Source organism: Jaculus jaculus, chromosome 4 (assembly GCF_020740685.1).
Source record: "Jaculus jaculus isolate mJacJac1 chromosome 4, mJacJac1.mat.Y.cur, whole genome shotgun sequence".
Lineage (NCBI taxonomy): Eukaryota > Metazoa > Chordata > Mammalia > Rodentia > Dipodidae > Jaculus > Jaculus jaculus.
In genome coordinates, this window is record NC_059105.1 from 6233841 (window position 1) to 6251900 (window position 18060).

At 42.2% G+C, this 18060-nt stretch overlaps 1 protein-coding gene across 2 annotated transcripts in view; it reads right to left on the reverse strand.

Annotated features, from left to right (window-relative positions):
• Nucleotides 1-18060, reverse strand: part of Rhbdd1 (rhomboid domain containing 1) — a 137544-nt gene that overhangs the window by 76355 nt on the left and 43129 nt on the right. For both annotated transcript variants that reach the window (XM_045148125.1, XM_004662871.2), the window contains exons 4-5: nt 5625-5713; nt 3957-4013 (exon numbers count right to left, since the gene is read on the reverse strand). In XM_045148125.1, the coding sequence (XP_045004060.1) occupies nt 3957-4013; nt 5625-5713 (146 nt within the window). The remainder of the gene's footprint in view (nt 1-3956; nt 4014-5624; nt 5714-18060) is intronic.

An 18060-nucleotide genomic window follows, 5' to 3' on the forward strand; every position in this document is an offset into this window, starting at 1 on the left:
GGCTTTGGACAAAGCAGCGCTCCCGCCTGCCCCCCCCCCCCCCCCACGCAGCAGAGCTTCCGGCACTGCTGTGTTTGTAGACACTGTGAGCATCTACAGTCTGACCTGCACACATGTCAACGGCAGTCATCTACGTAACATTTTCTTGATATAGAAAAAGATTTTTCTTCATGCTGTTTCTTAGATTTACAAAAAAACCCAACAGTGCTTTAATGAACTAAAGTCAACAACTTTAAACATCTGAATACTATAAAACTTAATTTGATACTTGTTACACAAAATGTGGAGAAAGAATAGGAAAGTTTTGGTGCTGTAAGTCAAAAAAATTGGTGTGGTTAAAGGTTCTGTATCGTCAATCATAAATCATCAACCAGACCAAAAAGCCCATCAATATCTATTATGATGAGAACAGGTCCCCTAGGAACAAAATTTCTGCAGCTGTTCTGCTGGGCTAATCAGATGTTTTTGAATCGTCATAATAAACATTCTTGGAGGGGGAAAAAATCCGACATTCAAATACTGAAGATAAAGAAGTTTAAATCATATCCTGTGATGAAGACTTGTTTAATGTTCTTTTTTAGTTAAATACGTTGGCTCTGTAGTAAAAGAAACTCTGGTTATCATTATGCTATTAGCTGCTCCATCTGTTCCTTATACTCATACCAGGACTGCATGGCAAAGAAGATCAAGAACTGCCACGGAGATTAGAAAATTGGTAACAGCTCTTTAAACATTCATGAGCTTCTTTGACCTATAAAGACTTGCCCAGCTAAAAACGGCTATATTAAGAATAAATCATTACTTATAAGAGATACATATGCTCTCATAAAAGTCCCCTAGCTGACCATTAGAAGGCCACCTGGCCCTTCTGTAGCAAAGCCTTTGAAGAAATACAATCACTTCAGAGGAAGGAGCATAAATATGGTAATCTTGCAGAGGCTCAAAGTGGAAGGTAAAGGGCCGCGTTTCTGCTCTGAATTCTCTGTGTCTGCTGTACCTATGCCTCTTCAGATAAAGGAGCAAAGGAGTTGGTTTCACTTTTTCTCTCTTATTTTTAAGATAAATGTAGAAGAAGGAACAAGAGAGAAGGAAGGGACAGACAGAAAGAAAGAGAGGGGAGAGGGAGGAGGAGAGAGGAGACTAAGCAGGGCCGTTTTCTTTGGTAAGGTTCAGCTGACAGACACAGCGTCACATGTCCTCTAGGACACACAAAACGGGGGCCATGAGCCCCAGACTGCACTGTGTCTTAGTTCTACCCCAGGCTACCTGTGTGAACCGGGCTGAGTCACTTAACTTTCCTACGCCTGTTTCCCAGCTCAGAGGCAGATGTGAGGACCAGGCAACCCTAGAAAGTTTAAGCCACACCTGTGCACAAATGTGAAGGCAGTGCTGGCCCTGCACCCAGGAGCATGCTGCTGTTTGGGGATTCACAGTGTGTGCACGAAAAGAAGCCCTTTCCCGCTGGCAACTCTAAGCAGTGAGCTGCCATGCTGACTGCCTATGGAAGAGTATCAAGTCAACAAGAAAAGAACGGCAACAGCGGGAAGAAGAACCATGATGGCTTTCCTGACCTGAACTTGTCCGGTCTCACAAGACAGTAAAGATTGCTTCTACTAAAATCACGTGACCTAATCTCTATGACCAACAACCAAAGGGCTCTTCGAAAGGACTACAGTTCCCTGCTTTCTCCGAAACTTCGGATCACATCTTCTCACTTCAGGGGGCACTAACCCACTTGCCACAGGCCACCAGAAGGGGAGACCTCAGAAGTGAAGCCTCTTCTTTGAGCGGACAGCACTCATCGTAAGAGACGCTAGTCCCCTTAGAATACAGCTTGTAACTCCTGATCCCAGCACTTTCAAAGATGCCTTTTATCACTTCGAACCCTATTTTGTTTTCATTGATCTGAAGAGGACGTCAGATGCAAACAGGATGTAAAATTACTAGGTGATCTATACGCTGCATGGGCAGGGTGGATAATCATGAGCTGAGCTTGAGAACTGCAGAGAAGACGGAACCTGATTGTGGCTCAGACACGAAGCACTGTGTCCAGCAGTCTGAAATGCTCTCTGATTTGCCCTCTTCTCTCTGGACACGCCTCCTCCCACTGTCCTTCTTCACTTCCTCCAGTCATCCACCAAGTCCAGCCTCCCATTCCTTCTGCTCCTCCCTCCCTGATCACTGCCCCCCCCCCCCATGTTGCACTGCTGGGTTGGACTCTTGCTTAGAAGAAGCAATGGGGGATAGGCTAGCCCTTCTGTCTGTTATGGGGAAAACCAACCGCCCTCTGATTGGACTGGAGGCCCGCTCCATGGGAGGGAATACATCCCTGATACTGAAAACCTACAACAGGGGTAGTCATGAGCCCTAGGGGTGTAATGTCTGCTGTTGTCTGGCTAAATGTATACACTATGCTCACCAAACTGCCCAGTAAGCACTTCTCTTGATGTTCATACCCATATATTAATGCTATTCTCACTTTTGGTTAGAGAACCTTCTCTTTTCAGATGGCAATTACCTGGGGATGACTCAGAAGGCACCATAGTGCTAAGAAATGACAGAGGAGTGCTCTGCACTGAAATATCTCAATCATACCTTCCATGGCTCAGGGTCCATTGCAGAAGAGGTGGCAGAAAGAATGTAAGAGCCAAAGGAAGGGTAGGACTCCTTACAACGTGCTCCTCTAGACACAAAATGGCCTGGATATCCATGACCTCACAGTGCCTGACACTACCTACATAAGACCATCTTAATAGGAAGAAAAGATCATGACATCAAAATAAAAGAGAGACTGATTGAGAGGGGGAGGGGATATGATGGAGAGTGGAGTTTCAAAGGGGAAAGTGGGGGGAGGGAGGGAATTACCATGGGATATTGTTTACAATTATAGAATTTGTCAATAAAAAAGAAAAAAAATCTCATAGCAGATTGGAGAAAGTATGTGAAAACTATCTTCAGACACTGTACAATAGGGAATATTGAGGTTTGAACCACAAGGAAAAAGAAATAAATGCAATTCACAGGCTACGGTATAGTGAGCACAGAGCAGACCAGGTTGAGTGGAGAAGTCTCCCAAGGGAGGGAAGGGGCAGAGAGAGAAAGAGAGAGAGAGAGACAGAGACAGAGACAGAGAGACAGACAGACAGACAGAGAAAGGTATGCACACGCACATACCTGCCACAGAGCTTCCCTGTGTATCCTCTTTGATTTCATCTGACTCTCTGGCCTACTGGACAGTGCTACCCACATCTAGGGCAGTTCTTGTCCTTGCTGTTCAGTGTCTCTGGAAACACCCTCAAAGACATCCCAGAGGTGGCTCTGCCAATCTTGACATTCATTTGCAGAATTAACCATCAAATACATATGTAGCTTTCTATATTTCTGTACAAATAGTTTAATTTAAATTTAAAAGTTGGGCTGGAAAAATAGCTCAGAATAGTTAAGGTGCTTACCTGCAAAGAATTATGTATCTGAAATCACATCCCATCACTTCATGAACAGGGGTCTCAGACTGACATTCAAGGAACTTGAGTCTAGTATGGATCTTATACTAACCATATAATTGTTTCATGCTACACTTAATGTCTCTTCTTGCTTTCCCAATCAACCCACCCAAATATACTTCCTGGGTTACCAGTCAATGTAGGTTACAGGAAAATTTGAAGTAAAATTATATCAGAACAATTCTAGCACATCAAAAACTAACATTGTCTTAAAGCAGCTCTATATGGATGAATACTGTAATTTAAAAAATAAATTAAAGCCAGGAGTGGTGATGCACGCCTTTAGCCCCAGCACTTGGGAGGCAGATGTAGAAAGATCTTTGAGAGTTTGAGGCCACCCTGAGACTACATAGTAAATTCCAGGTCAGCCTGAGCTATAGTGAGACCCTACCTCAAAAATAAATAAATAAAATTTAAAAAAATAAAATTTATTAAATGAAATGGACTACTTACCCGAGCTATTAAAGTAGTATTGGTATCCTGGGTATCCAATATTGAAGGGAAAAATGCCTAAACATGAAGGAAACAAGTATTATAATAGTAGTCACAAGTCCCTAACTGCCAATCTTCCCAATAATTACGAAGTTCTGTATGATTAAACCTAGGGCCACTTCAAATGATTTTTAAGTTATTGTAAAATAAGCTAACTTTTGTTTGGAGCCAGACCTACAAGAAACAGCATTGTGAGCTGGTAGGAGGAGGCGTTAAGCGGAGGGAGGGAGGGAGGCCAGAAACACACTCCTGGTGTGCCCTCCTCTCTCGGGAAACTCCAGCAACACCAGCCAGCAGTCTCAAGTGTGGTCACCTTCTTCAAGGTACTGTGTCATTTTAGTTCTCAGCTTACTCTACATTCTTTTTCTGGCTTCACCAAAAAACATGTCGAGTGTTTGAAAAGCTTCTTTTCATGTTTAATTTTCTACTGTGTAGGTTAAAAAAAAAAGATCAATGTAAAAACATATGCATAGAAAATAAGAAAGGTCTTAAGGATGGAAAAAAAAAGTTTAAATGATATAATTGAGGAGAAAATCTTCTCTAAAAGTTAGGCCAATCACATGCCTAAATTTTATTGCATGTCTGTAGAGAAGTTTAATAACCACCAACTCTTGAGACAGAACAATGAAACAAAACACACTCTCCAGAAATATTTCTTGTTTGTCACCACTCATTAAATTGTGTTGGAAATATAATAGAAGTAAAGTTCCTGCTTCCTTCGCCGAGCACACACAGGAAGGGCAGTAATGGCAAATGCACAGATCCTGCACAGTTGGTAAACATCGCCCCAAAGTAATGACCTGCTGACAAAGGTGGCAGTGCAGTACCAAGACAGCTTTCCAATATCATGAATATCATATGCTTTCCAAGACAGCAGTCATTGGCACGAATTGTGAAAACAAATTATTTATGGTTCAAGAAAAGGCAAAATAGTCTCAAAAGATTTCCCTAGAATGAAAGATGAAATACTGAAATTCATATGGTCTATAAAACAAGTACTTGCAAAATAGTTCCCTTAAGTCAAAATCAGCACAGTATTTTAAATTACAGGATCTAACATATATTTATTCCTCAATAGAACATTTTCACTGAATGTCAGTGGGGCCGGGGGGGGGGGGGAGGGCAGGAGCAAGTCTCACACCGTAACAGGCCAGGTGTGGCCTTGAGCGCTCGTGCCTCACCCACTACCCAGCACGTGCTGGTCATGCTGAATTCTTCAAAATACTCGTCATGCATTCCAGTCTATGCTTGGTTTTCTTTTTAACTTTGCCTGGCACATATATTAATTCACAGATCATTATGCAAAAATGCACTGTCAGCTCACTTTAGCTCTCTGCTTTGCTGAGGAGATTTTAATTTTCTGTGGTCAGCACTGGAACTGCGAACATACATGTTATACACACAACAGCATGCACTCCGTAAGAAAGCCTCAGATTCGAAATTTGGGTGTGCAACCCCTTTTGTGGAGAGTGTGAGGGGCTGCGCTTGCTCACTTATCATGTCCTGTTTAAGAGGAGACCTGAGCATGCTAGGAAGTTTCTAAGCTAAGGAAACAGGGTTGCTTCTAGGCACATTAAAATTGAGACCAACTTCCAGCTGGGACCCTGCTGGAGGTATTCTGTTCTGTACCTGCACATGTTTCCATGACTTTCTTCAGAGGACCCTGAGTATACATGAGTCCAACAAGAATTCCAGCCAGATGTCCAGCGAAGGACGTCCTAGGAGAGAAGGAAACCCTGTGTGAGTGTTTCTTCGGCTGCTGATTCCTGACATGCTGTCTGCTCATCAACCCAGTGCGTGTCCATTAGTCATGGTCTGCAGGCTTTTCTCCACAGCATGTCTTTTATGCCAAGTAGCACTTAATTCAGTCCAAAGAACATTTCCTACCTCAAAAAAAGTATAATGAATAGCAATCACCTGTTTAAAACCTAACTAACTCCCTTCCCTTATCCCAAACAAATGGGTTGGCTCCTTCAGAACAGAGGAAGTGCTTTGTTGAAAAAAGCCATTAAATTACTCCCAGCTTTTCTCTGGACCTCTTATCACAAAGTATCAATTAAGTCAGTTTCTCTGTTCAGAACTGCATCTGGACTATGCAGCCATTGCGGGATGATGACTACAGGTGTCTGCAGGCTGATCCTCGAAGAGCGCTGGAATGTGCGCAGTAGACAGGTGTCCACATGCACTCTGCATTTCCTAAGTCTCTTTCTGCCACTCTGCAAAAGCAGCACAAATTTAGACTTCAGACCTGAGCAATGAGTTAGGGTGCTGAATTGCTTCCATCCCTCTTGAACTAGCAACTGAAAGCACAATCACTAACAGAAGAATTTCACATGTACAGACCGACCAAAGTGACAGCTCTTTTAGGGTAGGCTTGTGGGCTAGGGACCATCCCTGAGGGGTTCACTGGCTGGAGTTTAAGAAATCAGTAAGGGTTTTCTTGATAAATTCCACATTTACCACAAAGACGGGTCCTACGCAGTGAGTTCCCGAGCAAGTAGCTGTGTGACTCCGGCTGCCTGAACCACCTAGTGGCACAGGTGTAGGTATGCCAGTGTGCACACACTCCACACACGGCAGCCCTTGGAGGGATCTTTTCTTAGGGCTCACCTCCCTGTCAGTTAGTAGCCACCTTGCAATATAGTCCTAAGACAGAGAGGCAATTGTACCAGTGTCTTCATCTGAAGTCCACTGGCTTCAGGCCCTCCAGTGCTTGCTTTCCCTATCTCATTCTCCAGCCTCAGGACCTACTAATTGTAATCTCGACACACCCAAGCGCTCTGAGCTTAAACACACCATTATCACAGACGCTGTATCGGTGAAGACCACCTTTGTCGCCCGCCCGCCACCCTCTGAGCCCCTGTTTCTACCTCCATTACAACCACATGCAGACACCGTAATTTTCACCAAGTGCATCTGCCTCACAGTATCCATGACCTGCTAATAAAATACGAGAATGGACACATGGTTACCCATTTTCTGGGAGGAAGAATATGAAGTAGTTTTCTGAACTCCTTGTCCCCAGTCCAATGGTACTTTCTCTTTGCAGCAAAAACAACAGAACGCAAAGGTACAAAACCCTCATGAAACCAACCAGCCCCCAGCAAGGCGTCCCTACTTCTAGGGGTGGCAAAGAAAGTGGTAGTCTGAGAGACAGAAAAGGAAGCCAGAGGTTTTCTAATCCTAGCTTTAACTGAAAAGATTGTTAAAAATAAATACTTTTGAAATCTTTTAAACCAACCTACATGGTGAGCCATGTAGATGTAAAATATACAATAAATTTTCAATATAAAACTCAAATGTTAGGCAATTAATCTTGAATCTCATTTAAAATTTAAAGTAAAATGAATTTCTTATCTTTCTAAATGGGTTTTGGACGTTTGAGTTACAATCTAATTACCCTAATATAACTAACTGCAAATAAAGATGAAAGAGGGGTCCCCAAAGAATACACTGCATCATCCTGCAAAGTTCAGTATTCTTCATTAAGGTTCCATCTCAAAAAAAAAAAGGCAATTGATATTACTTTATTTATATTCTACAAAGGTGATCATTTTAGAAATAAAAACATGAAGAAATCATATTAATCAAGCTGAGGACTCATATTATACAAGAAAAGAAGGAAATTCCTCCAAAAAAAACCCAAAAAACAGTAAACATGGCTTGCTCTGAGGAGCACTGTGACTTCTGGCTAACTATTTACCCAAACACCTCCCTTCAGCCAGAGAGAGTTTGGCTGGGAGTCTCTGCCAGGGCAGAAGGAAGGGTTGGGCCAACCTTCAAATGTAACTGCATTGAAAACAGATGGCATATCATGACCATAACCTTGGCTAAGCCCAAGACTTCACTGGTTCTTAGGTGCAGATGGACAGTGACACCCTGAACATGAAGTGAAAGCATGTCATTGCAAATGGGAGAATCTCAGACAGCAGCACCATGCCAAAACGTCTGCGCATTCAATGGAGAAAGCAGTTCGCTAAGTTGAGTACAGTGGCTCATACCTGTACGCTCAGCACTTGGGACAGGAGGACTGAGATGGCTTTGGGGTATGTCTTGGATACTCTGGACTATAGAGCAAAACCATGTCTAAGCAAACAAACATACAATCACATTTTGGTTCATACTCCAAATACAGCAAAGAGGGAGGCATGCATGGAACTCTTCGGATCCTTTGCCACGCCTTTGACTCTGTGAGGATGTCCCTATCTACTTGGTTCACTCTCCTCCTGGCTCAATACAGCTGTTAGGGATTCTTTCACTTAATGTTGAAAAGTAAAAAGTCCTTAGTGTTTGTGACCTAAGAGGTCTTTTTTTTTTTTTTTTTTTTTTTAGTTTTATTTATTTATTTGACAGACAGAAAGAGGGAAAGAGAATGGGTGGGCACACCAAAGTCTCCAGCCACTGCAAATGGACTCCAGATACATGTGCCACCTTGTGTATCTGGCTAACATGGTTCCTGGGGAATCGAACCTGGGTCCTTCGGTTTTGCAGGCAAATGCCTTTAACCACTATGCCATTCCTCCAGCCTCTAAGAGGTCTTTTTGGTGACAGGTCCAGATCCACCACTGCCAAATGATGGCCTGACAACTGGAGAGTCACTTCTTGGCCTGTGATCTCTTTTCTCCCAGTTGTCAAGGCCTTCTCTGTGCTTTGGAAATCTGTCATATACTACTTCATTCTGGTTGTAGGCTTCTTTAATTTAGCTTGGTCACAACTTGCAGAGCTTTTCATGATGAGATCTCATGCATTTCTACTATTTTAAAAGCTCTTCAGACACGAGCTTTTGTCCTACAGACCATGACACATAGTGCTAATTAAAATGTGTTGTATATTTCCTGACATGCATTTAAATACAAATTTGAAGCAATAAGCAAAACAAAAATAATAAAAGAGGAACAAGTTAAAATAAATGTTGCCAGACGTTTGTAAAAGATAACGGTGGTGGAAAGTCACTTTTTGAACAAAACTAAGATTTATATATTATTATGGAGTTATATTATATAAACTACCTGTAGATATCATTGATACCAATAGTGTTCTTTTCCATGGAGCCAGTGTTTGCTGGTCTTCACCCTGTAAGAGGCTATCACTAAGGCTGGGCAAAGTTATTACATAAACTGTCCCTGCTTTCATGTTAAAAAAAAAAAAATCATGGCTGGAGAGATGGCTTAGCGGTTAAGGCACATGCCTGTGAAGCCTAAGGACCCAGGTTCGATTCTCCAGGTCCCATGTAAGCCAGATGCACATAGTGGCACATGCATCTGGAGTTCGTTTGCAGTGGTTAGAGTCCCTGGTGTGCCCAATCTTACTCTCCCTCTCTGTCTGTCTGTCTCTCTCTGTCTCTAATAAATAAAAATAAAATCTTAAAAAAAAAATCAAAGACTGTAGCTGGGTATGATGGCACACACCTTAAATCCTAGCACTCAAGAGGCAGAGGTTAAGAGGATTGTCATGAGTTCAAGGCCACCCTGAGACTACATAGTGAACTCCAGGTCGGCCAGGGCTACAGTGAGATGCTACCTCGAAAAAAACAAAAATCAAAGACTGGTGCTATGGCTGAAAGCTGTGACAAGCTATAAAGGTCCTTCCTCTTTTAAATTGCAAATTCTCTCCACAACTGGAGACAGTAGCCTCTCAAGCATGGTTAAGAAAGCAGAAAATGTATTACTCAAAGACGTCATCTCAAGAGGTGTGCAGAGCAAATGACCTCATTAAGGACATCACTTGATAGAGACAGTGATAAGAGAAAAGAGAAGAAGGGAAGCTAGAGGCAGCAGGCAGTACTGTACTCTCAGTAACTTCCACCTTTAATGGTCATTAACACCAGGTAGGAACTAAGTGGGTCAGAAGCTCTGGGGCTGGGGAGCTGAACAAATGGTTTCGGGTTAGCTGTGCAGCAACAAGATGTAGTGAAAACATACCACAGTTTGGGATATTAACGCCACTACATAATATTTGATTGCTCATTCCCAAGATCAGCTGTGCTTAACTGGCCACCTATTTCTGTCCTTGATGTCTTCCTCGGCCACTCTACCAGTGTGCGTCTTTAGCAACGACAATTTGAGAGAATTTAGCCTGTAAATCTCTTTCATACTTCCCTGTCTCTCACTGCTATTGCCTTTAGCCTCAGGATTAAAAGCAGCCACTTTCCATATTATGTCCCCCAAAAACATCTTTGCTGATAATGTACCTCTATCTATTTTGGCTTATTACACACTGGACCAACTGCAAGTGTGGGACTGGGAGCAGACTACAATCATCACTGACATTTACTTGAAGGTCCAGCAATTCCAATCTGCATAAAAAAGTCTTGTGAAAGTAGAGAGAGCAAGAGAGGGTGATCTAATATGCACATATGAGAATTTTGTATGCTCACTAAAACCTAGTATATAACAATAAAATTAAAATAAATAAGTAAACAAGTAGGGAAGCTTCTTTTTTTAATTAAAAAAAAATTTTTTTGTTTATTTATTTGAGAGAGACAGAGAGAGGCAGATAGGGAGGGGGAGAGAGAATGGGCATGCCAGGGCCTCCAGCCACTGCAAACGAACTCCAGATGCATGCGCCCCCTTGTGCATCTGGCTAACATGGGTCCTGGGAAGTCGAGCCTCGAACCGGGGTCCTTAGGCTTCACAGGCAAGCGCTTAACCGCTAAGCCATCTCTCCAGCCCGGGAAGCTTCTTTTATAAATAGTTTCCAAGAGCACAGATGGTGCTGGGCCAACCCTTTGTCCTCAGTTCCACGTCTTATGACAGGCTCAGGACTGATTCCCCGAGCACAGTCTGAGTGGGTTTCAGTGAGTTCCATGAAGAAGACACACAGCCCCGCCTCCCACTCTAGTGGAGGGACAGAGCATGGACAGACAGGCAGGAAAGCAAGGACACACACACACCACAAAGTGTACTGTGTACAAGAAAGCACGCCTACTTTCCCAAGAGTGGGAAGAATGGCTCTTGTGTCACTTCAAGCGACAGCGCAGGATGTGGAACCAGCACTTCTACAGGTGGAAATAGGAGCTTCAGGCAGTGGCCTCACTTAATGATCAGCTTGCAGCAAGAAAAATATGTGCTTCAAAAATACTGAGATGGTTGAGCCGGGCGTGGTGGTGCACGCCTTTAATCCCAGCACTCGGGAGGCAGAGGTAGGAGGATCACTGTGGGTCCGAGGCCACCCTGAGACTACATAGTGAGTTCCAGGTCAGCCTGGATTAGAGTGAGACCCTACCTCGAAAAACCAAAAAAAAAAAAAAAAAGAGAGAGAGAGAGATGTCCCTTCGCTCACTGGAGCACTGGAAACAAGGATCATGGACACACTACATGACAGCTTTAGAAAAACAAGTGAAAATCAGACCTCAAGCCTTGTGTCATGCTAAGAAATATGAACTGTTTTCTAAATACAATGAGAGGTCACTGGAAATTCTAAGAGTGAGCTATGCTGCTAGAGGACAGACTCTACAAAAGCGGGGGGAGCCAATTTAAGCAAAGTCTAGTGAAAAGGCTAACAGATCTAGTGAGACATGAGTCTGGAAGAGGGCAGTGAAGGAAGAGCAATGCTGGGAAGGATCTTCATAGGACTGAGGCTACCAGGACAGGATGATGGATGAAGTGGACGGATCTGGTCATACTTTGGAGACAGAATGGAAATCACTTGTGGGTAGAATCAGTACTGAGGAAAGGGAAAGGATGAAATCAAGGTGTCTCCTCTATGCACTTAGATAGACCCATATGCTATGTGCAAAAGACTAGAATGGCAGGGATGGGGTACCTTCCAGTGAGTTGTTGGCCAAGGAGGTCACTGACACCCCCAAAACATTACAGGCCATTGCTGAGGCTCTTGGTATCACACCAGAATAGGTGGTAAGACCCTACTGCTGAAGACTCCACATACTTGTGCTGCAAGTCCACTGAGAAATCCTGCTAAGCTGAGCAGAAAAAAACCTCCTCCATGTAGACCAGATGACAGAAAACTGGAACAAGCTATGCTGCATGCATTTTAATGGGACAGAGATAACTCACCAGTGGAGATACTCAACAGTGGACATTGCAAGCCTTAAATTTTGCCAGCCAGGTCAAGTGAGCCAACAGGTACAAGAGTGGCATGTCTATTATGGGGGAACCAACTGCCCTCTAATTTGACTGGAGGCACGCTCCATGGGAGGGAATATATCCCTGATACTGAAAACCTACAACAGAGGTAGTCCTGAGGCCTATGGGTGTAACATCTGATGCTCTCTGGCTAAATGTATATACTATGCTCACAAAACTGCACAGTAAACACTTCTCTTAATGTTCATACCCATATATTAATGATACTCTCACTTTTGTTAGAGAACGCTCTTTTTTCACATGGCAGTTGCCTTGGGATGACTCAAAAGCCACCGTGGTGCTGAGAAGAAGTGACAGAGGAGTGCTCAGTACTAAAGTAGCTCGATCACACCTTCCATGGCTCAGGGTCCATTGCAGAAGAGGCAGTGGAAAGAATGTAAGAGCCAAAGGAAGGGTAGGACTCCTTACAACATGCTCCTCCAGACACAAAATGGCCTGGATATCCATGACCTCACAGTGCCTGACACTACCTACACAAGACCACCATAATTGGAGGAAAAGATCATGACATCAAAATAAAACAGAGACTAATTGAGAGAGGGAGGGGATATGATGGAGAGTGGAGTATCAAAGGGGAAAGTGGGGGGAGGAAGGGAATTACCATGGGATATTGTTTACAATTATGGAAGTTGTCAATAAAAAATAAATTTAAGGAAAAAATAAGAAAAAAACAAAAGGTAACATAATAAGAAATGTGAATTATAAATGTTCCAGCACAAAGCTAGCAGGCGATGCATGAAACAGACCTTTGCCTTCCCCTATGTCTGCAATCGGCATGAAAGTGGGAACAGTGAATGCAGGATGCCACAGCTGGGCTTTCTGAGAGACAAACACCACATGCCATGCCAGGTTCCAATGATGACGTCATTTTAGACGAGAGTAAATTAACTCTTGATTCCAAGTAAAGCAAAGTACAATTTTTACTCAATTTGCATTTACAATTCAATTTACAATTTTCCTGGAAACGTCATTATATATTAAATCTATGCCCAAAAAACCCTGTATATTTATATGGAAAGCACAACTAGGTTATAGGCTGAAATAATCATAAGCAGGTTTTTTACCTCCATGAATCCTTCAGCAAACAGTGCACGTGTGAGCTCACATTCGGGAATGCGCATGGCAAGGACCAGGCTTGCACGTTACTGTTTTGCAAGCCGCAAGCTGCAGCACAGCCAGTACCTTTGGCCTCTGAACATCAAAGGCCAGTAGTGACCAGCTAATCATGATGACAAAGAAAAAACACCCTGTAACTTTCCAAAACCCTCCTGGGGACCAACCCACCCATCCAAGTAGAAAACCATTCACTTGACACAAAGATTATGTTTATTAAATGTTTTTTTTCAATTGATAATCTTTAATCATGAGACTTTGAAACTATTTCTTTTCAAAGCAGTCCTCATGTGACTACACAAATTCCAAGGATTCCAAGTAAATCTGCAACATATTGAAGAAAAGTTCCCCCACTACTGAAATGCACATGGGAAATTAGAATGTTTGAAAGAGGCCGCAATCACTTCCATATCGACTGTGGCGGAATAAACGCAACTTGGCACGTGAAAACACACTGCCATCTGTTATTACTACAGACAGAAATACTTCTGGATACCACATGAGTGCTTATTTGCACATCACCTCCACAAAGTAAATATAAAATGAAAGAGAAGTTGGGTTGTTTATAGCCTGGTTTTAACATGTGCTACTGTTATGAAGCAAACAAGGTTCTCATGAACATGGCCTTTTGGAGGACTTTCTGGAAGCAAGAAGCAGAGCCACCACTAGCAATGCATGGCCCTTTCATCATGGGAGCCTCAAAGGATATGAGAAGAGACAGACTTGTTGGTTTCCAGTAATGGGAATTCAATACAAAGACAGGGCCGCAGAACTCAACCGTGAACTGTGGAGACAACTTCTACATTCTCTTTAGACACAACATATGCATGAAGGCATTGCCCTCCCTGGTCTGCATCAGGACCAGTTGGTTTTAAAAGTAGGCTGGAGAGATGGCTCAATGGTTAAAGAACTTGCTGGCAGAGCTTGCTGGCCTGGGTTCAATTCCCCAGTACCCACATAAAGCCAGAGGCACAAAGCGGCACATGCATCTGGAGTCTGAGTGCAGAGACAAGAGGCTCTGGTGTGCCCGTATGCTTCCCCCACTTTCTCTCCTCACAAAAATAAATAAATAAAAATATGTTTTAAAAGGTTTTAAGAGTGACTGGGGAATTGGCTTATCAGTTAAGGTGCTTTCCTGCAAAGCCAAAGGACCCAGGTTCAATTCCCCAGGGTCCATGTAAGCCAGATGCACAAGGTGGTGCATGCATTTGTAGTTTGCTTGCAGTAGCTAGAGGCTCTGGCATGGCAATTCATTCTCTCTCTCAACTAAATAAATAAAAATAAATTATTTTTTAAAAGAGTGACTTCTAGAAATTATAAAAATATCCCTGGGGTAGAACCCTGACATTGTTTAGCTTACTATATTGGTGATTCGAATGTGTTGAAGATTGTTACTCTTAACTAACTTTCAACTTCAATGGTAGACATCAGGTGGCTTATGCCAATAAGAAAAATATTTTGAGAGTGAGCAAGAGTCTTTACCCCATAAATTACCTCACAGACATGGCAGCTGTTTCTCATCTTGGTACAAAAGCCTAGCTTCACATACTACAATGTTACACAAGAAGGAGCACTGCTCTGCAAATGCATCTAAGGAAATGCATGAACTTAGTTCAAAAGATTGACAAATTCACTGGACACAAATGGCCTGAAAGGAGAGATTCCAGGTAGTGAACCCATTCTGGGTGCTTCCTACTGGATGGGCAACTTCTACTCTGTTTCTAGGTACCCAGGGAAATATAACAGGGCTTATAATGTGTACTGAGGAACATGAGAATGGCCATCATTATGACAAAAAGCCACAAAATTGTTCATGTAACACAAGTCACACAATACAACGGTGGATATGTTTTGATCTAAGAAACACTCCCCTCAAATACTCTATTGTTATTGCTAATTTACATTCTTCAATAAAATGTTTCTAAAAAAAACAGTGCATGCCTTCTTCACCTCTATTAACAAATGTGGTTTATCAGGTGGATTTTCATCTCCTTTTCTGACTCTAAGAACTTCCACTGCCATTTCCATATTTAATCATATTAACTGTTAACTCTTAGCCAAACTTTATGAAATCCCAATTGAAATTTACATGCAAACATCCATGAAATATGGATCCAAAGGGGGCTGGGACCATCATTAAAACAGAAAAACTCCATGAAGTCCTCACAATGATGGAGAACATGTAAGGACACTTTCTCATTGATGACACAGCCCTTGACTATCAAATAGGCTGGCACAACCCTGTGGAGTCCTCTTAGACTGGATAAGGAGTGAGTTCTGAAGCATGTGCACCATCACAGTGTGTATTACACTCACATCATCAGAGCTCAGGACACCATCAGTGTGTGTTACACTCACATCATCAGAGCTCAGGACACCATCACAGTGTGTGTTACGCTCACATCACCAGAGCTCAGGACACCATCACAGTGTGTGTTACGCTCACATCACCAGAGCTCAGGACACCATCACAGTGTGTGTTACGCTCACATCACCAGAGCTCAGGACACCATCACAGTGTGTGTTACGCTCACATCATCAGAGCTCAGGACACCATCAGTGTGTGTTACGCTCACATCACCAGAGCTCAGGACACCATCACAGTGTGTGTTACGCTCACATCATCAGAGCTCAGGACACCATCACGGTGTGTGTTACGCTCACATCATCAGAGCTCAGGACACCATCACAGTGTGTGTTATGCTCACATCACCAGAGCTCAGGACACCATCACAGTGTGTGTTACGCTCACATCATCAGAGCTCAAGACACCATCACAGTGTGTGTTACACTCACATCACCAGAGCACAGAACACCATCAGTGTGTGTTACGCTCACATCATCAGAGCTCAGGACACCATCATAATGTGTGTTACACTCATATCAGAGCTCAGCACACCATAACAATGTGTGTTACACTCACATTACCAGAGCTCAGGACACCATCACAGTGTGTGTTACACTTACATCACCAGTGCTCAGGACACCTTCACAACTTGTGTTACACTGATATCATTAGTGTGTACAAGCTACTTCACATGAATCATATGTATTGTTCTCAGACAAAGGGATTTATAAATTTTAACAAACTTTTGCAGTTTTCTTAGTGTTAAATCTTTAATATTGCTGCTTCAATGCAAAAAGTTTTAGACAATCTTTCAAGACAAACATTTTTAACTTATTTACAGTTTCCAAGTGTAACCCTCACTGTGGCTGATTTCACTTACTTCTTACTCCCTAAAAATACACCTGACATCCTATTAAGAAAGTCATTTAATCCTAACTCAGAGATGTACAGGTTAGAGATGTTAACTCCACACTATGACTGCTACCATGACACTCTATGTAAGACTTATGTCACAGGAAAACTCCAAATAATAGCCACAATAATAATGATAAAAAGGTATTCTTTTCCTTCAGAACAGCCATAGCTCTTTTGCTGACCATTGTCAGAGAAAGAAATGCACTCTGCATTATGCATTCCATTTAGGCTTTTTTCACACACACAAGAAACAAGTTTTTCTCTGTCTACCTTGAAAAAAGGCACAGAACAGGAAGAACAAGAGAAAGATGAGAATCCTGACTAATGTCAACAAGAAATGTGGCTAAAACTTATAATAATCTACAGTTCTTACTTTTTCACTTGCTGTTAGATTCCTGAATATAGGAGTGACTTTTAATAATGTGTTCTTCAAAGTTCTTACCAACTATGTGAGTGCCTACAAACACCAAGAAATCTATCATGTACTCAAAGTGAGTTACCTTCCATGTCTACCTTGCCCTCATTTCTGAATCAGCAACAGACAGATGGGGAAAGGAGGATGGGGCCACCACAAGCTGCTGTCAAAAGTATTTCCCCATCCGTATATATATCTAGTTCTGGTTGAAGTAACATTAAGGCAATTCTCTGTTGGAAAATGCCAGAACAACCTTGGAAACAGAATATCTCTATCATCACTACATTGATTATTAGTAAAAAAGATGGATCAGAGAGTATTCATTTTTAATTTATGGCATCTTGTATATTCAATCTAAAGAGCACTGCAAGTTTATAAAGTCATGTCTGCTGCCTGCACAATACTGAATTATTTAAAACTCATTTGAAAAACACATACACCTGACAGTTTTTAAAATACTGTTTGACAACATTTTCAACATCTATAAAAATATGTGCTAGAAGAGCAGATTTTGGACACACTGTCTTTCATTAGCAAGTCCTGAAGTATTTTTACCCACTGTGCATCACAATCCACAAGCTGCTTAAAACAAACAAGAGGAAACAGTGCTCTGTCCAGGGTTCAAGTTACTTGCTAAAGATCACAGTGAATTTACACCAGCCTCAACCTAAGAGCAACTGCTCATCAAAATCTACATGTCAGTCACAGTGAGCAATGCTCCCTCAAAAGTTACAGGAGGGTGGAGAGATGGCTCAGCAGTTCAGATGTTTGCCTGAAACACCTAACAACCTGGGTTCGATTCCCCAGTATCCATGTAAAACCAGATACACAGTGGTACATGCATCTGGAGTTCGTTTTCAGTGGCTGGGCGCTCTGGCATGCTCATCCTCCCCCTCCCCAACTTACAAATAAGTAAAAAAAATATTTTTTAAAAAAAGAAAAAAGTTACAGAATAAATGCCCAAGAAAATAACACTGCAATTGAATATTCATGGATAACATTTCATCAAATAAAAATTCAAAGTGGTAGTTGATAAGACAATTATAACAAATTACAAAAACTTATTTAGAAGTCTCTGTCTCTAACACACACACACACACACACACACACACACACACACACACACTACTTGAATCATGAAATCTATGAGGTTTTATTTTTAAAGGATCT